Here is a 26,804-nt window from a genome sequence, read left to right on the forward strand (position 1 = left end):
ACGGAAGTCATCAGCAGCGCTGCACAGGACGTGCTCGAGAAAGATTTGTCATTTTGTTTTTAGACCACGAAATCAACAGTGTTACCAAAGTGTGTTTTTGGTTGTGAGGGAAAGATAACCTTGCTTCCCAAAGAACCCAGTGGAGCTGAGAGATTTGTGCTTAAGCATTACATTAGTGTGCTCTCGATATTTGTTATTAAAATAACCATAGAAACTGATAGTTTCAATCACTTTTTTATTGGTTAAAATGAATGGAGAATATCTCGTGTTTTTCCGTGGCTGCTCGTGCCCTCAGGATCAGCGCTTATGGTTTTATAAACAAGGCCCAGTTCTACGCTGGATTTACAGATCGTTTGAAACTGAAAGATGGAGAGGTTACAGCGATAATGATCCTGGTCATGAGTCAGAACCACAGGTGGTGAGTAAAACTGCTTCAAATGTCTGTTTTGTTGGCAATAGGTGCCAAAGTGCATATAATGTAAACAATACGAACGTCACGCCTCTTACCATAACGTGGAGATGCATGCGCTCAGTGTTATTGTAAACATGTCTTTAATTTTACCCTATCAATTTGAGCCGGAATCAGACCCGGTGATTGGACTGCGGGATGAAAATAACAGCGTTTCGACGACATGGCGACAAACACACTCTACAAATGCAACTCTTGTGTATTCCTGTGGGCGGAGGTTAGTCAAAAAACTGTTTTAGTGACGTCATTAAAGAAGGAAGTAGAGGGATGTAGTCCAAACTGGCCGTTCGATGTAGGCGACTTCTGTTAAATAAAATATCTCACTTGGCATTGAACTTTGAGCTTTAAAATTTTACAGATTTTATTTATACTCTAACAACAACATTACACACGAACTAAAGTTTGAAACATGGGATCACGAAGAACGGGACCTTTAAATGAGGCTAATCTGATAAATGACGTTCATTTGATAACATCTTGCTGCGACCTCTGGAAGTAACCTAATAATTAGAATTTCCTTTAGGATTTCCAATGTGGTTGGATGCATCGATGACACGCATATTCCCATCATCGCACCTTTTGAAAATTAAACAGATTACTGTATTGAATGGAAGGATGCCAGTTGGAAGGGTAGTCAGAGATATGTGCCATAACCACCAACACAGCTGTTAAATAAATAAAAAATATTCACAATTTATTTGGTCATCTTTATTTCACAAAAGCATCAGTTATTCTTTTTCCCCATTGGATTTTAATATTCCCGCAATACTTGATATTGTGGTCATCTCCTCTTCATCACCACGTCAGTGTTGGTGGCTGAGTAGAAGTCAAATGTTAATTTCATTACCCTAATTAAGAAATGTAATAGGTTGTATTAGAGAACATTTACTCATGTGAAAAGCACATTGGACTATGTGGAAAATGCTGCTGCACATTGAAATAGAGAATGAATTCTAAATAGTTATTTAATATGTCAAATGTTTGTAAATTAATTGAGCCTACACCCATGAGCCTGTTATGCTTGAATTGTGTTTTTATACGTCACTTTTATCTGCTGCCACGTTTCTTTTTCTTTATTTCCTTTTTTTCTGAACGTGGGATACCATGAAAATGAATATTAGTTCAATAACTTAGGCCTACCATTCTGCCAGTTTTCACCCCCTGCTTACCTCAGCAGTCATCGCATTTTTGCAAGGGTCTACCGTTTTGTGATTCGAAGGAGCGCTTGTTGTTTCTGCGCATGCGCGTTGTGAATTGTAGCGACTTCCTGCCAAATAGTTGTCCCTAACAACACACGGCGCCCCACCGAGGGAATTTCAGTTCAAGGAAACATAAAGTTTCCTCGAAAGTAGCACTTGGTGCGATGGTAAGAGTTTCTTTCCCATTTATGTGTCATACAACATGCGTTTGAGTGCTTTAATGAGCGGTTTAGTGTGAAATGGTAAGGTCAGTGAGCCGCGAGCTAAAATACACACGTTGGCTAACTGCTCAAACTCCGCTAAACGCTACATTAACACAGCGACCACTGGAAAACAGTTTATATTTCTCCTCTTATAGTATGTGCGCCAGCAGTGATATACGTGTTTCCGAACTTGATCACATTTAACGTGTGTTTTATGTTGGACATCTCCGGCGAACTAGCCACAGTTTTGGAGAGAAACACTGGCTGTGTCTCAAATTCTATTGATCTTCCTACCTAGGCAGCGCTTCGGCGTCATGGTTGTTTTTGTAACGAAATACTAGAGAAAGAGAGTAAGATGGTCAGCCGTCCTTGAGTCACTGCTGTTGTGTGTTTTTTGAGCATGTCTTTAAACTTACATCACTAAGCCTCCTGCCATTGTGATCCTCCTGCTATTGTGTTTTGTTTGATAGGTTAATGCTGTACTGTGTACTGTCAGCACACTTTTATGCCCACAGATACAGCAGTCTAATTAGTCTAATGATTCTAGCTGACCTATATATTTATATCTGACAGATGTTTAGAGAACTACAACTATATATAAAAGTAAAATGCATAAAAACAGAAGATTCAAAATTACTAATTGCTTTTGTCATAATTCTTAATGCAGATGATGTTGTAACATTTTAAAAATGGTATATGCTTTTTTAAAAGATTTTTTTATTATTATTATTTTGTTCAGCAAGGATGAAAAGATACAGTAAAACCATTTATAATGTTAAAAAAAATCTATTTTAAACAAATGCTGTTTGTTTTAACTTTCTATTCATCAAAGAATCCTGAAATAAATGGTTTTCACAGAAATATTAAGCAGTACAGTTGTAACATTGACAATAATAAGAAATGTTTCTAGACCACCAGATCAGCATATTATAATGATTTCTGAAGGATTATGTGACACTGAAGACTGGAGTAGCCTAATAACTTCTGAAAATTCAGGAATAACTCCTCTCAGGAATAAATTACTTTTAAATATATTAAAATAGAAGACAGTTTGAATTGTAATAATATTTCACATTTTTCATATTTTTTTTCAGCCTTTTTAAAAATCAAATAAATGCAGCCATGCGGTGCATAAGAGACTTTTTTCAAAAACATGACAAAAAATGTTACTTATCCCAAAAGATAATTTGGGTAATTGCATTATTTCTATTTTAATTCAGTCGTATTATGCCTTGAAATGCTTTTATATTAAAAATGAATTGGTTATTTACTGAATTAATTGTAGATGGCAAACTATTTAAAGGTGCCATCGAATGTTTTTTTTACAAGATGTAATACACTTTACCTGTATTGCCCAAGACAATTTTCCCTTAACAGGGACAAATAAAGTATAAAGTAAGTAAAGTAAAGTATAAGTCTAAGGTGTCCCCTGAATGTGTCTGTGAAGTTTCAGCTCAAAATACCCCATAGATTTTTTTTAAATTAATTTTTTTAACTGCCTATTTTGGGGCATAATTAGAAATGCGCCGATTCAGGCTGCGGCCCCTTTAATTGCTCGCGCTCTCTGCCCTCTCCCTAGCTCTCGACTCTTTGCATAAACAAAGTTCACACAGCTAATATAACCCTCAAAATGGATCTTTACAAAGTGTTCGTCATGTATGCTGCATGCATACATCGGATTATGTCCATGTATTGTATTTATTTGGATGTTTACATTTGATTCTGAATGAGTTTGATAGTGTTCTGTGGCTAAAGCTAACATTACACACTGTTGGAGAGATTTATAAGGAATGAAGTTGTGTTTATGAATTATATAGACTGCAAGTGTTTAATAATGAAAATAACGACGGCTCTTGTCTCCGTGAATACAGTAAGAAACAATGGTAACTTTAACCACATTTAACAGTACATTAGCAACATGCTAACGAAATATTTAGAAAGACAGTTTACAAATATCCCTAAAAATATCATGTTATCATGGATCATGTCAGTTATTATTGCTCCATCTGCCATTTTTCACTATTGTCCTTGCTTGCTTACCCAGTCTGATGATTCCAGACGTTAATTCTGGCTGCCCTTGTGTAATGCCTTGAACATGAGCTGGCATATGCAAATATTGGGGGCTTACATATTAATGATCCTGACTGTTATGTAACAGTCGGTGTTATGTTGAGATTCGCCTGTTTTTCGGAGGTCTTTTAAACAAATGAGATTTATATAAGAAAGAGGAAACAATGGAGTTTGAGACTCACTGTATGTCTTTTCCATGTACTGAACTCTTGTTATTTAACTATGCCAAGATAAATTCAATTTTTAATTCTAGGGCACATTTAAATTAAGTGAACTCCTGCTTCTGTAAATGTTTTTGTGAACATTGACTTTGCTTGCAGATGTATTGAAAACTGTGAGCCTGAAGCTGAAATTTAATGTTTGATGTTTTTGTATGTAGAGTTTTATTGCAAACTTTATTACAATTTTAAAGGGTTAGTTCACCCAAAAATGAAAAATCTGTCATTAATTACTCACCCTCATGTCGTTCCAAATCTATAAGACTTTCGCTCATCTTCAGAACACAAATGAAGATCTTTAATGAAATCGAAGTGCTTTTTGTCCCTCCATTGACAGCCTAAGCAACTACATTAAAAATATTAATCAACGCACGTTCACACAACAACGTTTGCTCTCACGTCAACACAGCATCATCATGAACATGTGTACCTGTGTGTTATGCTGTTGGAAATGTGCGTTGACAAACAAAGTACTCATGTCGCTTCATGAAATTGAAGTTAAACCACTGGAGTCACATGGATTACTTTTATGATACCTTTACTACCTATCTGGGGCTTAAAAGTGGTAGTTGCGTAAGCTGTCAGTGGAAGGACAGAAAGCTTTCAAATTTCATTAAAAATAACTTGATTTGTATTTCGAAGATGAAAAGTCTTACGGGTTTGGAATAACATGAGGGTGAGTAATTAATGACAATTTCCATTTTTGGGTCAACTAACCCTTTAAAGGATTAGTCCACTTTTAAATAAACTTTTCCTGATAATTTACTCACCCCCATGTGATCCAAGATGTCCATGTCTTTCTTTCTTCAGTCGAAAAGAAATTAAAGTTTTTGATGAAAACATTCCAGGATTTTTCTCCTTATAGTGGACTTCAATGGGCACCAAACAGTTGAAGGTCATAATTAGTTTCACTGCAGCTTCAAATTGTTCAACACGATCCCAGATGAGAAATAAGAGTCTTATCTAGTGAAAACATCACTCATTTTTTGAATTTTTTTTTAATTCAATTTTTGAAGTTTTAACCAGAAATGCTCATCTTGAACTAGCTCTCTTCTTCTTCTCCTCTATTTGAATTCCAGCAGTCTAGATGCTGCTAAGCGTATTACTGCCCTCCACAGGTCAAAGTTTGAACTAATTGTTATATACTATTGAACTAGCATATTGCATATACAAATTTGTTCAAAACTTTGACCTGTGGAGGGCAGTAATACGCTTAATTATGACCTTCAACTGTTTGGTGCCCATTGAAGTCTACTTTAAGGAGAAAAATCCTGGAATGTTTTCATCAAAAACTTTAATTTCTTTTCGACTGAAGAAAGAAAGACATGGACATCTTGAATGACATGGGGGTGAGTAAATTATCAGGAAAAGTTTATTTAAAAGTGGACTAATCCTTTAAACTACATTTTAATGATATTCAATGTGTTTGTTTATTTAGTCTGAAATGCATGGGTTAGGGTTAGTGTGTTTATTATTTGTGTTTATTTCATTTATAGGAAATAATATACATTTAGATTTATGTATTTAGCATATGATTTTATTCAAAGCAACTTACAATAGAGGATAATTAGCTATTCATCACAGACACAGAATTAACAATATTCATTGTGTACAATGGCAATTATAAAAAAAAAAAAAAAAAAAAATTTAATGAAAGATTTTGACCAAATAGTAGTTATTGCCAAATATATTCAAATGCTGGAGTATAATAGAGTAAAATGTAGGTAAGCTGTTTTTATTCACACTTTTTTTTTCCCATACAATGACAATCAGTGGTCCAATGTTGTTTTGTACATTGACTTTCATTGTATGAGCAACAACAGAATATTTTGGTCATAAGCAGGTTTGGAGCGATTTTCATTTTTGGTTGAACTAACCCAAACTAAGATGGTCTGTATAAGTTGACCAAATTTTTAAATTTTATTTCAAAAAGAGTTTTAGGTTTACCTGTTTTTTCCCACATTTTCCATTTCTACATCACGTTCCTGGGACATTGAGCTGGACATTGCATAAGCATCGCTCAGGGATACACGTGTTTTACTAAACAATGCAGTCTCGTATTTACGTGAATGAAGCTTTAGCAAGCGTTTGCTAAATTGGCTCAAGTGTAAGTGAGCGTCTGACCTGCTTTCTCCCTTTCCTGCTTCGTATTCCAATTATATAAATGCAGTTTAAAGAAGGCATGAGGTGAATAAAATTAGGTTAGATCTTATCCTCGCCCACCGTTTGGATGTGACAGCTTGCGCAGAACACCTAATGCCTTTTTGATATAATCAGGAAAGAATACAAGCTTCCTAGTTTTCACCAAATGTAGGTTAGTAAACATGTAAGGAGAGGCGGCCATATAATCCAGGCATGTGCCCTGGAGAGTGGGAGGGTACGGGGGAAACATCTGGTGCTTTTGTGGGGGCACCTCACGTGCTGGTGCTGAGCTCACCTGCCACGAGGGTGACAGTGGGATTAGGCCCCGCAAGCCCCACTTTTCCCCCTGACTTTCCCATGATGCTCAGCATCATGATTGCGCACACACACAACTGACAAGGATCAACCCCAGTGAAGTGGAGAGCATATATAAAGATGTCTCACGGTGTTGTCTTATGTCTTTCATGCAGGGCCTTGGCCAAAGCAGAAGCAGCGGCAACTGCAGAGACTGACAACGCGGATTTATTAGGGAGGACGGTGAAGACGTCTTTTCATAGCCATGGACGAGTCGCAAGAGGTGCCCGAACTACCTGTAAGTACAATGCACTGAGTTCTTTCATACTGTCCATATGACTGATTTGGTTTAAAATACTTATTTCTTTCAGGTTTTTAGTAAAAAATAAAAAAATACATGTAAATATTGATGATTATTACTTACACACCAGTACAGGAATGAAGAAACATTCATGCTTAGCTGACAAATAGTATTAATTTTATCTTGTTCAGCATCAAGATAAAGGGAAAGTGTTTATTTTAGGTGCATTTTAATCACCTTTAAGCTTTTTTACATTTCATTCAAAATTAGCCCTGCAGTCTAACCAATGGGAAGGTGATGAGGACTATTCTTGAGTTAACTACCAAAAAGCTAAAAGTTAGGGCTGGGCGATATACTGGTAGACACGATTAACCGGTAGAAATTTGTCAAGTGGTAGAGATTTTGGACTATTGTCTCTATCGCGGTTATGCTCACCTGACGTACCTGTGCTGCACCGTCACGAAAGCTTATCATTTGAATGCATCTTAAGCTTTTTAAGCCTTTAAATCGTTCAATCACAATAAGCAGCAAAAGAGGACTCCTGTCTATATATGAGAGACAGTTTCTGAGCGCTGTGAGAGACACGCACATTGTGCACATGAAGCCGGTGCTGATACAGCTTGTGATGTGAGTTTTGAACTAAGTTGTTTTTGGCACATTATTGGGCTTGAACAGTCAAATACACACTCGTTTGTGTCAAAATGCCCATCTTTGCAAGTATACTTGTAGACAAAGTCTACAAGCATGTGAGCATGGGGAGCATGTGAATAGTAGGCTGTATTAAATCAGTGCATTCGGTCTTAAAGTGACAGCAGCCTAATAAACTTGCTGCTGTCTTTGCCATTTAATTTTAATCAGACAATCTCATTGCTCTTGACTAAATTGCATTTGAAACTTTAATAAGAGTAATGTATATTTAATTTACACAGTGAAGACTATGCAGTGTTTTTGTACATTTTGATTACTTTATATAATTTATGTAGTATTTCTAAATAGGTTTATCTAGTGCTAGTTTTTCAGGTAGGTCTAATTCATTTGTGTTTTTGTTCTATTGTAGTTTTTTGTCCTATTGCTTGTAATTAGTTTCTTTGTTCATATTTTACATTTTTTTCACTTGTGTTAGTCTGGCTAGTATTCCTTTCTTTTTTTTGTGATATTGACATTGTTGATGAGATTTATTAAATTTCAGTGGTATCATAAATGTTTATTAGGGGTGTGACGAGACGGGTATCTCACGAGACGAGACAAGATTTTTACACACTATTTTTAAGAAATCCTCAATGGTGAAATACATGACTAGAAAAAATATTCTGCAGGTGTATTTGAAATGTTTTAACACTCTGAGGTCTAAAAACGCGCCGGCGCGTTTTGCAGGGTTTTTTTCACATTGCAGCAAAACAGACTTAAAATACTCTGTCATTTTTTGTCATAGAGACATAAGTAATACATCAATTGAAACTATAGAATATCTCCTTTTATTTGTATACACTCAGAGTAAAAACAAAATGTTGTGCTTTTTGTAAAATAAAGAAAACTAACATGATGCGTGATCTCTCATCTCCCTCTGAACGAAGTCCAATCTGATAGTTCTCAGAAAATGAAGTGTAACTTAGTGAATACTAATCACAAAAAATTCATACTTATGTCTAACAAAACGTTGAAATGTCAGGTTTTAAATCGTGCAAGTCAAATCGAAAACAAACATTCTGTGTTTATGTAATCTGTATGAAAAGAGAGCCATGTCAGAAGTCCGTGATTCAGCTCATTACCCACTAATGCGGCCACGCCCACGGAGGGAGCGCTATTCACAGGCAAATTCAGAGACAACACATGCATTCATCATCTCAATCGTGTATTTATTGCCTTGAAAATTGTTTATCTGGATGAAAAAGCCATGGTTAGCGATCTCTGGAAGACATTCAGTAAATTCCTGTTTGTTTTCTTCTATTGATAAGTTTTAAGTGAGTTTTTGTTTCTTTAGCGCCCTCCGGCTGTAGTATGAATTGGTAAACACCATTCATGGAATATCGTCTTCTTCTTAGGTGAATTTGTGGACTAAAATGCACAGAGCGCCCTCCGGCTGCAGTATGAATTGCAAACACCAGCGCTCATAGAGATAACAATGAATATTAAATAAAAAATAACTCCTCTGTATAGAAAATTGACATAAACATATGAGAATCCTATATTTCTCCAAATGTGCATGCTTTTAAACTAAAAGCCTATATTCAGACTCTTTGCATCACAGAAATACATTATATTTTAAAGTATAATATAAAACCATTATTTTATATTGTAATAAAATTTTTCTGTATGTTTCATATATCATGATGAGCTTGAGACATCACAGAAGTTTTTTTTCACAGCCTACCTGACTGAAATGCCTCATTAATATGCAAGTCTTTTCAGGTCATTACTATTCAATTCTTTTGTCTTCACAGGTGAGAATGAGCCATTATTCATGGAGATTCACGCCTCCTCGCATACCGTGTTTCTTGGCAAAAAGTGTCTTACAAAAACTAAATCAGTATATTGTTATAAATGAAAGAGTAGTCAGCATAATTTTTACATAATTTTGAAGCAAAAACTCTAGTCTACAACCTTCAATACCCAAAAGTCTTGTGAACACAGATTTAATATACTTTTATTGGCCTTATATCAGTGACTTAAGTTTTTTGTTTTTTCAGTAACCACGCATAAACGTTATTCCTTCAAAAACACAAACATGTACACACATGTTCCTCACATATTATGGTAGCCTAGTTTGTGCTGAATACAGTGTAATGACACTTGTGTCATTAATATGTTTATGAACAACTGAAAAAAGCACAAATGTCAGGGCATGTCAAAACTTCTCCAGGCCCCAAATCAGCCTCAGACTCCAGAGGGTTAACTAATCATCTTGTAATGAATGTCATTTCAGTTCTACTTTGAGTATGAATTATCATATGCAGTAAATGATGACAATATTCAAGTACTGTAAAAGGTTTTGCTACTAACTCAAGTGACTGACTTCTCTTCTGTATGATTTCAGTTTCTTCAGGCCTTACTGTACATGATTTATGAGCTTCTACAACTTTTGACCTCCTAACTGAACTCCTTTCCACAAACTTATCATAGAAATAAAAACAGTATAAATAAAAATGGTAACACTTTACAATAAGGTCACATTTATTAACATTAATGTATTAACTAACATAAACTAACAATGAGCAATATATTTGCTACAGTATTTATTAATCTTTGTTTATGTTAGTTAATAAAAATAGTCATTCATTGCTAGTTCATGATAGTTCACAGTGCATTAACTAATGTTAACAAATGAAACCTTACTGTTTGTGCTTAATAAGATTAAGAGAAAACTGTTATTCATTTTTATGGTAACACTTTACAATAAGTGCAACCATAATCGCACTCTCTCAATATTCAAAGAGCAAATAAGATCAAATTTTTCGTTGATACAGAGCTAAAAGGTTACAACTACACTGCCCAGCCTAAAATAGCTTTCATATTGAGAGATATTTGCATTCATCAGGGAGCCGCTTTCAAAATGCAGAGTATTGAAATCGGGTTTGAATGTGCATTCGCGTTTACTTTCACTTTCACGATCGCGCGTGCTCTGTAAATATGGAGCGGCGGCAAAACGTTATCCAACTGAATTAAATGTTTTTTATTTAAATACAAAGCAAAACGACAGTGGAGGCGTAATGTAAACGTAGCGGTGGCATATTCTTTCCTAATCATCCTAACACTCTATCATGGCAATATTACAAGACTACTTTTCGCCTTGACGAGAAATCTCGTCACATTTTAGTCTTGCGAGATCTCGTGACCATGAATATGGTATATTTAGACTAGTCGGTTGCAAAACATCTGTTTAAACTTTAATGAAATTAGTCTTTGCTCACATCCCTAATTACTAGTTTTAGATTAAGCATAGCATGTCACACTGCAGGATTCTGCTGTCACTGCATGAAATGCTTCACATTATTATGTCAAATGCCATCAACCACTGTAAATCAACATGGGGAGAGACATAATGTAATAAACGTTTGCTCTTTTTCTCTGTTTTTTTGATTGAATAGACAAAGAAAGCTCGGCATGATCCAGAAGTGAGTCAGGATGGTGATTCACGGTAAGTTCATTTGCATTTTCATTTCAGGGTGGAGTGCATTTCATATTTTTATATGTAGCCTGCATATAGGCTATAACATACTAGATAAGGATTAGACTGCTGGGATGTGAAGATGCCATTCTAAGCAGTGCAGATCAACGAACTTGATATAAGATCATAATCGTGCTCTATTACTGTTGTGCCCTTGAGCAAGTACAGGGGAAGAGAAAGAACAAAGAGTGTCTTGTCAGAGTAAAGCTTGATGTCTTTTTGGATAATTGCCAATCTTCAGTTACAGTTCATTATCTTTAACAAAATGTCAGACAAACAACAAACAAATGCCACTCGTGCACAGAACTAAAGAAATCTGGAAGCTGACAATTTTCATTGTTGTTTTCATTATACATTAAGAAAACAACAGGACAAAGCTCTAAAAGTTGTTCTTTTGCAGTGTGATTGCTAATGACAGCAGTGACTCCCCTAACCGGGACAAATCAACAGCACAGTCTGAAGTCAATTCATATCCACCATCATCTGTTGCTCACTTGCACTTAAGTAAGTAGGTTTCTGCTTTCATTTTCATCATCTGAAATATTTAGTTTATTTTAGGGTGGTACAAGATGCGTGTGTGTGTTGGGCAGGGCAATTAGATCAAATATATTTTGTTGACTGTTTATAGGACTGTCGCGATAACTAATATTGTAATACCGTGATACTGACAAGCCAACCACAGAGGAATGCAAGCAACCACTGCAGCCGTGATGTTCACGTTTTTTTTCATAAGGCTATACCTTTCTTTTACACTTCATGCATGTGTATTGAATGTTAAATAAGTTAATTATGATAACAAGTTGAAGAATGTAATCCCCACCAACTGGCTCTTTTTTACTTAAATACAGAGGCTCCTTAATCCCCAGAGAGACGAGAGATTGTGTGTGATTATCACGTCTACTGGCTCTTTTTTACTTAAAGGTGCCCTCAAATGAAAAATTTAACATCAACATTAAAACATCACACATTAAATTTCAGCTTCAGGCTCACAGTTTTCAATACATCTGCAAGCAAAGTCAGTGTTCACAAAAACATTTACAGAAGCAGGAGTTCACTTAATTTAAATGTGCCCTAGAATTAAAAATTGAATTTACCTTGGCATAGTCAAATAACAAGAGTTCAGTACATGGAAATGATATACAGTGAGTCTCAAACTCCATTGTTTCCTCCTTCTTATATAAATCTCATTTGTTTAAAAGACCTCCGAAGAACAGGCGAATCTCAACATAACACCGACTGTAACGTAACAGTCGGGGTGTACGCCCCCAATATTTGCATATGCCAGCCCATGTTCCCAACATTATGAAAGGCATTAGACAAGGGCAGAACGTCTGGATCTGCACAGGTGAATCAACAGACTAGGTAAGCAAGCAAGGACAATAGCGAAAAATGGCAGATGGAGCAATAATAACTGACATGATACATGATATCATGATATTTTTAGTGATATTTGTAAATTGTCTTTCTAAATGTTTCGTTAGCATGTTGCTAATGTACTGTTAAATGTGGTTAAAGCTACCATCGTTTCTTACTGTATTCACGGAGACAAGAGCCGTCGCTATTTTCATTTTTAAACACTTGCAGTCTGTATAATTCATAAACACAACTTCATTCTTTACAAATCTCTCCAACAGTATAGCATTAGCCACAGAGCACAGCCTCAAATTAATTCAGAATCAAATGTAAACAATATAACGGTATACAATACTCACATAATCCGACGCATGCATGCCACATGCATGACGAACACTTTGTAAAGTTCCATTTGATGGTTATATTAGCTGTGTAAACTTTGTTGGAGCACGAGAATTAAAGGGCCACTAGCCCTGAATCGGCTCATTTATAATGATGCCCCAAAATAGGCAGTTAAAAAAATGAATTAAAAAAAATCTATGGCGTATTTTGAGCTGAAACTTCACAGACACATTCAGGGGACACCTTAGACTTATATTACATTTTTTTTTAAAAGTTCTAGGGCACCTTTAACTGATTTGTACAGAGGCTCCTTAGATTTGCACTAAACAAGCCTAAACAGAGAGAGAGAGAGATTGCCTGAGTTTGTGTGATTATCTACGTCTATCCTTCTTCAGGTCAAGTCATATATTTGTGAAAAAAAATAAGTTTGCCAATGTCCAAAGAGGAAAGTGATCTTTGTCTTATCGTAGCATCCTTTCAACCTTTAAGAGTATTTCCCATGAATAGGGTCAGCACTGGTCAGTGCATTGAATCAATGCCATTGGCTTCTATGAAGAGAAGCATCAGCTTCAGTGTTACCCTGGCGACATATTGCTGGTTGATTGAGCCTTGTGAGATGGCGCTCAAAGTTAAAATAATTTCAACACCTTGTTTCATTAATGAATGAATCAGCGTTTTTTAATATATTAGATGAATGTGCGGATTTAATGATTCACTCAAAGACAGTCCCTTGCCTGCACCTAATGGTGTAAGAGTGTAGCCCAACGAGCTTATTGTCAGGTTTATATTCTGTTATGTGGAACCTTATTTTAACATTCTGTTCCGTTTCCTTTAGTTCCTGTTTCCCCACTTTGTTTAGTTTCAGTTTCAGTGGTAACTGATTATTTCCTTGTTTGTTGCAGTAGTTTCTAATTAATTTCACATACGCCTATTTTACTTCCCTTTGTCTACCCCTGTTTATAAAGTCCTGTGTTTCAGTTGTTCTTTGTCAGTTCTTGTTTATGCATTGTGTGATTTGCATTATTCTCCTGCGTGTTTATTCGGTGTGTTTGGACTATTAATAGCTAAAGCCTGTTTTGTTTTTGAATCTCCAACTGTCCACATCAAAACACTTATTTATATAGCAAAAATAAAAAAAAAATAAAAAAATGGCGATCATAGCGCGATATTGAGCCACTCAAATTCACCACAAGGGAAATTCCTTTACCGTGACTAACTGTTGACCAACTTTGTGAATTTTGCGATGATTTTAACATCTTTTTTATTTGGCCATTAGGTATGAGAGTAATAGGACAGAATCACATTTTTGATTTACACAACAGGAGCAAAAGTTTTACTGAGAATTAATTTTTTCAAATGAGTTCTTTCATACTGTCCAATATCATTTTTAAAATCTATTTTTACAAGCTTTAAAGTTTAGTAAAATACATGTAAATATGGCTGTTTATTACTATGCATTGTTATATTGGTTCATATAAATTCTAAAATGATATAATCATAAATAAAAACTGTGTGAAAACATACTTTGATTATTTTTACTGTTTTGCTTCTTATATTAGGCCTATACATTATAAATATACTTTGTAGTTATAATTGCTTTATTTCTTTATTTACTCAGACTGTTATTTTATATTGAATACTGTCAAAAGACTGTATTGCCCCTGCATGTATTTGACGTGTAAATATAATCCACCTCCTCAATGTCTTCAGCAGTGCCTGGGGGTCCAGAACAGTCAAATCAAGAGACGATATCAAGATCTCAGGGCTGTGTCACAGAAAATGCATATACTCACAATGGTAAGGCCCATTTACTATATCAGGGCAAAAGATGCTGTCTTGCTCAGACATTAATTTAAAACATGATACCATTGTACTAAAACATCCCTGTTTTTTTAACAGCAGTGACATGCAAAGACCTCACCACAACCACAGCCACTGAATATACCTCACAGATCTACCAAGGAACCAAGTAAGTACTAAAAGTTATTTTAAAACAGGTTAGTACAGAAAATAAAGTCGATCATGTGTTTTAATAAAACCTGAACTGAATAGTCTAGCATGTCATGTGGAATCAATATGGGATCATAATTTACCTTCTTTGCTTGCTTAAGACATTGGTCTTATAGTGCATGTATATAATACATCAATAAATGTTGTTTCAATCCATGATAGGGTTTTTCTTTAATCTCTCTCTCTCTCTAATGGAAAGCAAATTTTAGGTGTAAAAAAAGTTTATGAACATTAGGTGAAAAAGTTATGACATTTTAATGAAAGTAACATGCACAGATGTATGTTTCATAAGACCAGGAACATGTAATAAGAAAGTAAATAGTTTCAGTTTTGAATTCATGTTGACTAAGATCATACCACATACTGAATGGACTGCACCTTCATTTGTTTAAGTCAAAATAAATATGTTGTCTACCCAGACTAAAGTCTATAGCAGCTTCCCTAAGTACAATAGTGTTTTTGAACATTCGGCTATTAACTCTCCTCCATTATTCTTCAGCACGGCTGTCACTGCATATGCCAGTCAAGTGGCTTTCCCCTCCCTGGGCCAGTCGACCGTATACAGCGGCTTTCCTCAGTCCGGCCAGACGTACGGACTGCCACCATTTGGTCTGTGCTTCACCCAGTTGCCGTCTGTGCTTTAATTCATCAGAACACTTCACCCAAACTCATTCCACTTAAACCCTCACCCTGCATTCACACTGTACGCTGGCAGTCAGATCAGTTCACGTCTGCATTACATCCTGTTCTTAACCTCTCTCTAATCACCACTTTCGTCTCTGCATCCCTTCTCTCCTCCACTCTTTGCCCTGTCCTGCGCCATCTATCCATGCACGGCCTCAGGGTCCATGTGGCCGGGCATAAAGACAGAGTCGCGGCTGCCCGAGGCGCCCTCTGTTGGCCAGACGGGGTTTCTCAGCTTCAGCTCAGCCTATACCTCAACCCAACCCAACCAGATCCACTACTCCTACCCCAGCCAAGGCAAGCCTGCTACTGCTCTCTGCCTCTACACGCTCTTTGCACCTCACAGCCTTATCACTTCAGGACCGCTGAGGACAAAGACCCGTCCAGTTCCATCTGCCAAAACCTTATCATTAACGCTCATACAACATTTAATTCAGTAATATTTATCATGCTCTCCAATAATTGTAGTACTGAACTGTTCACTGCATGTCTTTTTGACATCCTCTATAATTATTCTTCTTCCCCATTCAGGTTCCTGTTTCACTACATCCAGTGTGTACACTAATATCCCCCCAGGAACTGCTGTGACCACAGCCACTGGCACACATCAGGTGAGTCCATCTGAGGGAGGAAGGAGCTCAATACTAGAAAGGACAGCGTTACTCGTATACGAATGCTGTTGATGCTTCTTGGATTAGATGAACACTTTATTTTACCTAAGTTGAAGTCATATTTAATTATACAGGTTGTCTCACTTGAACTACAATTTTCATAAGTCTGTAAACGAAATCCTCTGCTCATTTATTTAGACATTATACAGTGAAGAACAAGGTTTCTTTTAAAAATGTAAAAACATCATGTTCTTGATCATGCTATGTTACAATATACCTTTTTTATAAATGGAGAAGTGATTAAAATAAGATAAAATAAAACAAAATAATAAAAATAGAAAGATTTAGAATTTAAGCAGTTCTTTCTGTATCGTTTCAACCTGTACATTTTGAAACACTTATTTGACTCTGGTTCAGAAAAGTAGCTTGTTTTACACATAGAAAGGAAAGATTGAAACAATCAGTTTGCTTTGGTTACTTTTTGTTGAACAAACAATGAACATGAATTTAATTTATATAAACGCTGCAGATTGTTTCTTAAGACGCATTTCTGATGTCCCCTTTTTTATTTTTTTAGGAGTTTTCGAATTATAACTCTCTTGGCCAGAGTCAGTTCTCCCAGTACTACGCTCCTCCTCCCAGTTACCTGTCCGCTGGGCTGCCCAGCAATGATAGAGATGGAGCAGGTGTAGTGGCACCTGGATATCCAGCCATTAAGACAGAAGGTAGTGCCTCTGCAAACCTGCCCAACACAACAGGTGTGGTGTTATCTTCCCTCTGTAACTTTGCAATAAACCTTTTAAAACTTTCTAATTACCAGTACTAGCAATTTTTTTTTTGGGGGGGGGGGGGGGGGGGGTCAATAGTGTCAGTAATTTTTTTGTTGTTGTTGTTGTTGTTAAGAAAACATTTTCATTTAGCATGGACACATTAAATTGATCATAAATTACCTCTTAAACTTTCTCTTCATCAAAGAGTCTTGAAATAAAGTGGGTTTCCACAAAAATATTAAGCAGTTGTAAACTCTTTTCAATATTGATAATAGTAAGAAATGTTTCTTGAGCAGAAAACCAGCATATTAGAATAATTTCTGAAGGATCACGTGACACTGAAGACTGGGGTAATGGCTGTTGAAAATTCAGCTTTTCCATCACAGGAATAAATTAGTTTTTATAATGTATTAAAATAGAAAACCATTATTTTAAATTGTAATAATATTTCAGAATATTAATGTTTTTACTGTCTATTGTTTGTACTATCTTTGATCAAGTAAATGCAGCCCTGGTGAGCAACAAAAGACTAAGATGTTTCAAAAACATTAAAAGCTTTATATAAGTATGTGTGTATATATTATACACTATTATTATATATTATATAAAACTAAAGTTTTGATAGTAAATGCAATCAAAACTGTTGCTCTGTACTGACTTGGTCTAGGTCATGTTGTCATTGTGAATGCCCGTCATTCTTCTGGCTCACTGCAGTATTTTTTTTTTTTTTATTTTTGGCTCATTCCATCAGATGCATCCCCAGGTGTGACGCTTCCAACTGGTGTGGCTTTGCCTGCTGGGATGGCCCTTCCCACAGGAGCACAAGACCAGGATGAGCCCAACCGCAAAAACCCTCCTAGCAAAGCTAAAGGCAAAGCTAAGAAATCAGACGGTTCCCAGTCCACAGACAGTGACCTTGAGGTAATGCAGCAGCTTGCATAGTTTTAGAAACATAATCTAACCTCTAAAAAATATAGATATGCGCCAATGATATGCCAATGTGAAAACAAATAGAAACCCCTTGCAACAGCACTGAAAATTCACTTTTTACTTGCATTGCATCATGACTCATTAAATTGAGCTTGCTCAGCTAAATAGTGTCAGCTTTACATTACTTTTTTTTTTTTTTTATAAATGTACTAAATGGAGTGATTAAAAATCATGAGATGAACATAATGGATTTGCCTACAAGCCAAATGCAACAATCTTGACAAGGAAATCTTTTCTTTTCTCAGCGTATCTTCTTGTGGGATCTGGATGAAACCATTATCATTTTCCACTCTCTTCTTACTGGTTCATTTGCACAGAAGTTTGGAAAGGTACAGCAAATTTCTTATAAAATCTCAGAGGTATTGTGATTGATTTGTTGATCTTCTTCTGTTTTGTTTTGTTTTTTTTCTCTTCTAACATTCTTGCTGTTTTCTGGGATGGTTTTATTTATTCAGGACCCAGCAACAGTTCTCAATCTGGGTCTTCAGATGGAGGAGTTGATCTTTGAGCTTGCAGACACACATCTCTTCTTCAATGATCTGGAGGTAAGTGTAGCGTAACACAAGGGTCAGTTTGCTGTCTGTTAGGTTCATGTAAATAACATTTACCTCTGCTGTCAAAACAGGAATGTGATCAAGTCCATGTTGATGATGTTGCCTCAGACGACAATGGGCAGGATTTGAGGTAATGAAGCAAAGCCAAATTTTGTGATGTGCTTTCCAGCTATTTCTTAGACAAACAAACTGCTTTTCAGTTGTTTTGCTTATATCCTCAATACATACACACATATTACTGTTTCATTTATGACAAAGGTTATGTGTAAAAGTTTTTGTAATAGTTTTTTGTTTTGTCTTAGCAACTACAACTTCTCTAGCGATGGCTTCAGCGGGCCTAGTGCGGGTGGTGGTCCGGGTTCCACCGCAGCGGTACAGGGAGGAGTAGAGTGGATGCGTAAGCTGGCTTTCAGATATCGCCGTCTCAAAGAGATCTACAACGGATTCCAAGGGAATGTGGGAGGTGAGATTGTCTTATATCTCCATTTCAGATCCCACTGCACGTTCACACAGGCAGGGTACCTGCAAGTCCTTAAAGTCTTAAATTCAGTTTTATCATTATCTAAAATATCTTTAAATTGTATTAGAAAAGTATTAATTATCATTTCAAGATGTCTTAAAGTTGGGGACGAATAAACGGGAATCGCGATATGGCTTAATGTGATTGATTATTAAAGGTGCCATCGAACGTTTTTTTATAAGATGTAATATAAGTCTAAGGTGTCCCCTGAATGTGTCTGTGAAGGTTCAGCTCAAAATACCCCATATATAACTGCCTATTTTGGGGCATCATTAACTATGCACCGATTCAGGGGCTGCTGGCCCTTTAAATCTCATGCTCCCTGCCCATCGAGCTTGCGACTCTATAATACAGTGTATTTACAAAGTTCACACAGCTAATATAACACTCAAATGGATCTTTACAAGATGTTCGTCATGTATGCTGCATGCATGCTTCAGGTCATGTGAGTATAGTATTTATTTGGATGTTTATATTTGATTCTGAACGAGTTTGATAGTGCTCCGTGGCTAAAGCTAACATTACACACTGTTGGAGAGATTTATAAAGAATGAAGATGTGTTTATGCATTATACAGACTGCAAGTGTTTAAAAAAGAAAATAGCGACGACTCTCTTGTCTCCGTGAATACAGTAATAAACGATGGTAACTTTAACCAACAGTAGCCTACATTAGCAACATGCTAACGAAACATTTAGATAGACAATTTACAAATATCACTAAAAATATCATGATATCATGGATCATGTCAGTTATTATTGCTGCATCTGCCATTTTTCGCTATTGTTATTGCTTGCTTACCTGGTCTGATGATTCAGCTGTGCACAGATCCAGACGTTACTGGCTGCCCTTGTGTAATGCCTTTAATAATGTTGGGAACATGGGCTGGCATATGCAAATATTGGGGGCGTGCATATTAATGATCCCGACTATTACGTAACAGTCGGTGTTATGTTGAGATTCGCCTGTTCTTCAGAGGTCTTTTAAACAAATGAGATGTATATAAGAAGGAGGAAACAATGGTGTTTGAGACTTACTGTATGTCATTTCCATGTACTGAACTCTTGTTATTCAACTATGCCGAGGTAAATTCAATGTTTAATTCTAGGGCACCTTTAAACTTCAAAAGGTGACGATTTAATTAAATGTTATCACTACACATTGCAAAGTCAACCATCATGTCATTTTACGATTTAATATGTTACCATAGACATTGCCCCTCACATACAGTATTTAATTTATGCAGGTCTTAAAAAGCTTTAAATTTGATTTTGAAAACCCTGCAGATACCCTGCACAAGGTGGTGCTGTTACTTAGTTGAGTAGTAGTTCTCTGGCTTGCCTTACAGCTTGTTTTTCATATTTGGTTGATATCTAATCAAGAAATTTGGAATGAAGTTCATGACAGCCTCACATATGCTGCCTGATTGAACTGACAGTGGGACATTTTTAGAATAACTGGTTTACTGTTCTAACATGCTAAAGCTTGTAAACAGAACACCGAAGCAGTAGCAGTGTTACACCACGGCTGGAGTGAAAATGCAGTATTAGCAGTGTGTTTCCAGTTCATTTCTTCACTTTTGTTAACAAAGATCCACCAACATGTTCTTTGTGCCAAAACCCTTTATCCCTTAAGCATGTTTTATTAGTTTGTGTTGGTTTTAACTTTGTGAGAAACCATTTTTAGCAAAAATAGATAAAAACGTTAAATGTTTTACCACATAAGCTGGCATGGCATTATAAACAAACACTTTTGTTAACCCCATGAAATGGCTTCTGTTTCTTCACTTTGTTGATGTACACTAGAGTTTAAAAGTTTGAGGTCAGTAAGATTTTTTTAATTCAGTAACAATGCATTAAATTATTAAAAATGACAGTACAACTTTTATACTGTTACAAAAGATTTCAATTTCAATTAAATGTTGTTCTTTTGAACTTGCTATTCATTAAACAATCCTAAAAAAAATGTCAAGGTTTCCAAAAATATTAAGCTGCAACTTTCTTATTCTTCATAATAAGCAATGATAATAAATGTTTCTTGAGCAGCAAATCATCATATTAGAATGATTTCTGTACAATAATATTTCACACTATAAATGTATTCACTGCATTTTTGATCATATAAAAGCAGCCTTGCTAATTTTTAAACACTTTTTAAAAAATCTTACAGACCCAACAATGTTCACAACATGTTTTTCCTTAGTGTGCCCCATCTAAATTTTGTCAACTTTTAGGACTGAGTATACTAATCCAATCTAATTATTTTTAATTTAATAACATGTGGTATTATATTATACCAAGTCCAGCAGTATCTTTAAATTACTGCATATCATTACAGCATAAAATATATCATTTATTTTAATGTCAACATTGCTGTTTTTGTAGGTCTGCTGAGCCCAATGAAGAGGGACCTACTGCTCAGGCTGCGCTCAGAGATCGAGACTGTTACAGATGCCTGGCGGAGCACTGCCCTCAAATCTCTCTTGCTCATTCAGTCAAGGTATGACTCACTCAACCTGCATCTTAATTAATAGTTTGTTTTTTTCGCATGTCACCGCATGTACAGTATCAGTATATTGGATCCATGCATAAGTCTTAAAATGACAGCAGTCTAATATTCCTGCTGCTGTCTGTGATTTAAAGGGTTAGTTCACCCAAAAATGAAAATGATGTCATTAATGACTCACCCTCATGTCGTTCCAAACCCGTAAGACCTCCATTCATCTTCAGAACACAGTTTAAGATATTTTAGATTTAGTCCGACAGCTTTCTGTCCCTCCATTGAAAGTGTATGTACGGTGCACTGTCCATGTCCAGAAAGGTAATAAAAACATCATCAAAGTAGTCCATGTGACATCAGTGGGTTAGTTAGAAGTTTTTGAAGCATCTAAAATACATTTTGGTCCAAAAATAACAAAAACTACGACTTTATTCAGCATTGTCTTCTCTTCCGGGTCTGTGTATATCCACAGTGACGCTGCTGCTGCTGCTTCTTCTTCTTCTACGGCGATTGGCATCCAGCTTATTGATGCATTACCGCCCCCTTCTGCTCCGAACTGTGACGCGATTAGGACATCCGCGACATGCACACCTACGCGCCATTTTAAAAAATATAGCAATACCAAAATAAAAACAATGTAGAAAAGCTTGAATACAGCGTGCGTCTCCCTCAGACTGTAAACGAAGCTCGGGCGCACTACATAACCCGTCATCAGCGTCACTTTGATGCTTCAAAAACTTCTATCTAACCCACTAAATCTAAAATATCTTAAACTGTGTTCCGAAGATGAACGGAGGTCTTACGGGTTTGGAACGACATGAGGGTGAGTCATTAATGACATAATTTTAATTTTTGGGTGAACTAAGCCTTCAAATGTTAATCAAACAAGAAAAGACTGCTATTGACTGAATAACATTTGTAACTTTAATAAGGATTAATCTATATTTAATTTATACATTTACATTTAATTTACTTCATTCAATTTCTGTAGGCCTACCTGAGTATTATTAGTATTTGTATTGAATCTATATTCACTGAATCAAATTGAGAATCATATCGAGAATTGAATAGAATTGAATTGAGATCTTGTGAATTGGAATCAAATTGAAATTCGGGGCATCTGTACCGATATCTAACCCTACTGTATCTGTTTCTGTTCTCAGAACATGCATGATTTAGAGAAAAACATCAGATCTACCTCTAGGCATTAAACACTGTGTGTGAAGTGATAGATAATCATGCTAAACAGGTTTCTCAGTGCGGCTTAAATGTAGTGTACACGCTAACAATGAGCTAAAGGTTTTGGTCTTTGTTCACAGGGGCAGATGTATGAATATTCTGGTCACCACCACTCAGCTGGTTCCTGCTTTAGCTAAAGTGCTTCTCTATGGCCTGGGTGATGTCTTTCCTATCGAGAACATCTACAGCGCCACTAAAATAGGTAACAGGTTTTGTTTACCAAAAGTTAAAATTCAGCCCTTATGTCATTCCCAGGCCAGAAGGTCCAGACTTGCAGAACACAAAGGGAGAATGTTAAAGAATAAAGAATGTTCACACTGCGGTTTCCTATAGGGGCTTTTAAGCTCCAAAAATTTAAAATAAACTACAACCGTATAGACCTTCAGCTGTCAAAATTTTAAAAATAAACCTTTCCACATAATCTCTATTAAACATGGGTTGTGGAAATAAGATAACTGAATAACAGAAGACCATAAGATATCATATGTTTTCTCGAATAAAGTTTTCATCCACTTTCATTATATAGAAGAGCAAGAGTTCTTTGAAAATTGTGTTCCTGGGTATAAAAAGTCATATGGTTTACACATAGTATAGCTAACAATGACCGTTCTCTTAACAGGAAAAGAGAGCTGCTTTGAACGCATCATCACTCGCTTTGGGAAGAAAGTGACCTATGTTGTTATAGGGGACGGCCGTGATGAAGAGTTTGCAGCAAAGCAGGTACAATACCAGCATTTGGACATATTACATAATCTTTTCAATGTGATCAGATCACGATATGATGCATCATATTACGCAATTGCAAAAAATTCCTGATGATACTGCTGTTCGGGGGTTTCCAAACTTTTTTTTCTTTCAAAATTAGATGATCTAAATTATTTACGCAATGTACACCCTGAGGTACACTACCGTTCAAACATTTGGAGTCAGTAAGATGTTTTTGAAAAGTATAATGCTCACAAAATTCAGTAAAAAATATAAATATTGTGAATTATTATTACAATTTAATATAACTGATTTGTATATGTATATAAATGTAAATATATTTTAAAATATAATTTATTCCTGTTATGGCAAAGCTGAATTTTCAGCCGCCATTACTCCAGTCTTGTCAGTGTCACATGACCCTTCACAAATCATTCTAATATGCTAAATTTGCTGCTCAAGAAACATTGCTTAGCATCATGGTTGTAAACAGTTGTACTGCTTCATATCTTTGTGGAAACAGTGATACTTCTTTTTTTTAGGATTCTTTAATAAATAGAAAGTTTTAAAAGAACAGCATTTGTTTGAAATAGAAATATTTTGTAACATTATGAATAATACAGTTTCACTAGTGTTGCTTTATTGTATTGATGTACTTTTTTATACATTTTTATTTGGCAAATCTCAAATTTGTTCTACGTATTTGTGATCTAACCCCTTTGCACTATCACCGTTTAGCACAACATGCCATTTTGGCGAATCTCTTCTCACGGAGACCTGATTTCCCTTCACCAAGCTCTGGAACTGGACTTCTTATAGATGGACTTTCATTTGCACCCATCAGCAATCCCATCCACTCATCCTTATCCATCGCATCCGTGGAGCAGATGAAGTAGAGTCTGGAACATTAGTGGTCATAGACAAGAACTCAAGAAGATCTGTGACACATGACATGATCTCACAAGCCCTCCACTCTCTCAATGGCAGCTATCCTCCCCCTAGGTTGAACCTTGCACTGGGACAACACACCACTGTACACACGGAAAGAGGAAAACACTGTCTCCCATTCTCCCTGCATCTTTCTCTTGGAAAAAGGATGTAGCTTTACCATCTTCAATGTAACTGGATTCACCAAAGGAACAACCCATGACCAAAAGTCTGCACTGGCACAGAAACTTAGGAGTAAACTTAGTTCTGTCTGTTTTTTTGGGGTTTTTTGCATTCTTTTTAAAGGGCTGAAAAGTAAATTAACCATTTTGATTTGCGCCAATTCCAAAGGTCAGGATATTGGCTCTTATGAGATGGCAGGTTACATGTTTTAGACACGTCCAAGAAATTATGCATTTATTTCAGTTCTTAAAATGGGATGTGGCCTGTTCAATATCTATCTTCAGATGGTAGCTGCAGGGTTTAGTATAGATCACATTTAATTTTTATTGTATCTATGAATTTTCCTAAATGCTCCTCAGTTCCAGGGGTCTACATGCATTTTACCCATCATACACACTTCATTTCTGCTTTAAATTGGGCAATATTACAAATTAGAGAGTGCCGAATGAAAACCATATTTCTTTCTGTACATTTTGTCCCTTTTTCTTTAAAGAATTAATCACTCAAAAATGAGAATTGTCATCTTTTGCGTTACTTTTGTTTAAAACCTGTGATTCTTTCTTGAAGCACAAAATGAGATACAATGAGATTTGAATGGGAATCACCATAAAAGAAGTCAAAATACATCTAGTATGTTATATGATTGAAGTCACATGATGAGGAACATACCTAAATCCTATTTTATTTTATTAATGACCTAAGTTATACACAAACAGCCTTCTCCTTTGCTGTAGCTCTCAAGTCTAATTCGGGTATGAGACAGAAATGGCTCAAATTTCAGTTGACATTACTTGCCATGCCGTATTTGTATGAACACAAATTCAATTGAGATTTCAGAGCTATGACAGAGAGGAGAATTTAATGAATGGCGTCCTAAATTTGTGGCTGTTTTGATGATTTCAGAAGAGTTGTGGATTGCAGTAGCACCATCCCTACTCACTTTCAATGTATGGAAAAGAGCAGCATAACATCTTTTTTGTGTTCCACAGAAGAAAGTCAGGTTGTACTGGCTTAAACATGATGGCAAGTAAATGATGAGAATTTTTGGGTGAGCTATTTCTTTAAAATCCATATAAAGGTGTTGTTTTGAGGGAATCTTAAGCTGTAATTATACGTCCCGTTCGAAATATATCTGTTAAATGTCTATAAATGCAATTACGAGCCACATGAACTAACTGCATCCTTGTCCCCTGAGGCAAGTCATGTGGTTGAGTGGGATTTTGTAATATTACCTCTTGCATAAAGCCAAAATTACCCATGGATTTGAAACTACAGGGCCCCAGCCTGTGACCTTTTTCTTTCGTTCTTACGTGTTTGGGAGAAAAACTGTGTGATAGTGTGCAATACATTTCTGATCAGTGATAAATGATTGTTTCAGTTTTGGTTGAAGGTGGTTTTACGAGCCGGTTGGGTCTAATATTCCCGGCCGTTGTGAGATTGTGACTGAACATTACTGAGCCTGAAGAAAAAGCATTTTTACTCAAGCAGCTTTGACAATTAAGAATGTGTACTCTTCATTTGTTTGCATAGATGTGTGTGTGTCTGTGTGTTTCTTTTCCTGTACATATTTATATCGTGCCTTTTAAATATAATCACCATTCAGTAAATGTATTATCTTAAAGGGAATTACTGAAATATGACAAACATATGCAATATGACAAACATATGTTTGTATTGTTTGTTTTTCTGGTGAAGTGTTAACTTTGACTCATAGGCCTATGCCGTTTGTCTGTCATTTTCTTTAAGTTTGGTACTTTTGATGTGCGCTGACTTCATTTCTGCATAAATAATTTTCCTCCATAGCCCAGCCAATCAGATGCTGTTATTCTTTCACTTGAATGCTCTTCTGGTGCTTTTATGTCCTACTTTGTTTCCTGCATTTTTCAGGAAAAAAGCAAAATGATCTAGTCCCTGTATACTGTCTATTATATACACCTAATTGAAGATACGTGACTGTATCATGAGATTTTGGGATTTGTTACTAATGCATAGACAATCAAGGGATGTAACAGCTATTTTAGCCAGAGAATAAGTACTCAATCTAGCCCTGGAATTACTCTTCAGATTTCAGATTAGCAGGAGAACCTCTGGCATATTCAAACTGAAACTGGCTGAAGAAGCAAATATCTGTACCTACACTGTTTATGGTTTTGTGTAAGTGAAGTTCATTAAATACTTTGAGGCTGGCCTACCTGCTTGTTTATCTCTCGACTCATAATCTCTTTAGCATACTTTTAAAAAAGAGTACTTATTACAGAAATAATATACTTTAAAAGAACAATGTAATGTTTTTGGACACTTAATTACATGTAAGTTGCAATTAAATGTAAATGTATTGTTTACATTTATATTAAAT

General features: G+C 36.0%; 1 protein-coding gene across 3 annotated transcripts; it reads left to right on the top strand.

Moving 5' to 3' along the window:
* The first annotated feature begins 1,648 nt into the window (after window positions 1-1,648).
* eya3 (EYA transcriptional coactivator and phosphatase 3) lies at window positions 1,649-26,639 on the top strand. Of its 3 annotated transcripts, none has more exons than XM_048201122.1 (19): window positions 1,649-1,835; window positions 6,772-6,893; window positions 10,982-11,031; window positions 11,462-11,565; window positions 14,470-14,553; window positions 14,656-14,725; window positions 15,266-15,375; window positions 15,610-15,747; window positions 15,982-16,061; window positions 16,639-16,819; window positions 17,583-17,752; window positions 18,067-18,150; window positions 18,277-18,366; window positions 18,447-18,505; window positions 18,678-18,838; window positions 21,280-21,394; window positions 22,714-22,835; window positions 23,253-23,353; window positions 24,077-26,639. In XM_048201122.1, exons 2-19 carry the CDS (start codon window positions 6,861-6,863, stop codon window positions 24,155-24,157), a joined length of 1,833 nt encoding a protein of 610 aa, XP_048057079.1. In that variant the 5' UTR covers window positions 1,649-1,835; window positions 6,772-6,860; the 3' UTR covers window positions 24,158-26,639. The 3 variants fall into 3 exon arrangements, with proteins under 3 accessions (XP_048057079.1, XP_048057078.1, XP_048057080.1); XM_048201121.1 differs by having other exon boundaries at window positions 1,652-1,835; window positions 14,467-14,553; XM_048201123.1 differs by lacking the exon at window positions 15,610-15,747 and having other exon boundaries at window positions 1,653-1,835; window positions 14,467-14,553.
* Window positions 26,640-26,804: the final 165 nt, after the last annotated feature.

This window comes from Megalobrama amblycephala, linkage group LG9 (genome assembly GCF_018812025.1).
Source record: "Megalobrama amblycephala isolate DHTTF-2021 linkage group LG9, ASM1881202v1, whole genome shotgun sequence".
NCBI lineage: Eukaryota > Metazoa > Chordata > Actinopteri > Cypriniformes > Xenocyprididae > Megalobrama > Megalobrama amblycephala.

Bases quoted from the DNA above. Each gene is read 5' to 3' on its own strand.
- eya3 (XM_048201121.1), top strand. From the start codon at position 6,861: ATGGACGAGTCGCAAGAGGTGCCCGAACTACCT. The intron at 14,554-14,655 runs GTAAGGCCCATT...TTTTTTTAACAG, and splicing joins AAATGCATATACTCACAATG to CAGTGACATGCAAAGACCTC. The intron at 18,506-18,677 runs GTAATGAAGCAA...GTTTTGTCTTAG, and splicing joins GACAATGGGCAGGATTTGAG to CAACTACAACTTCTCTAGCG.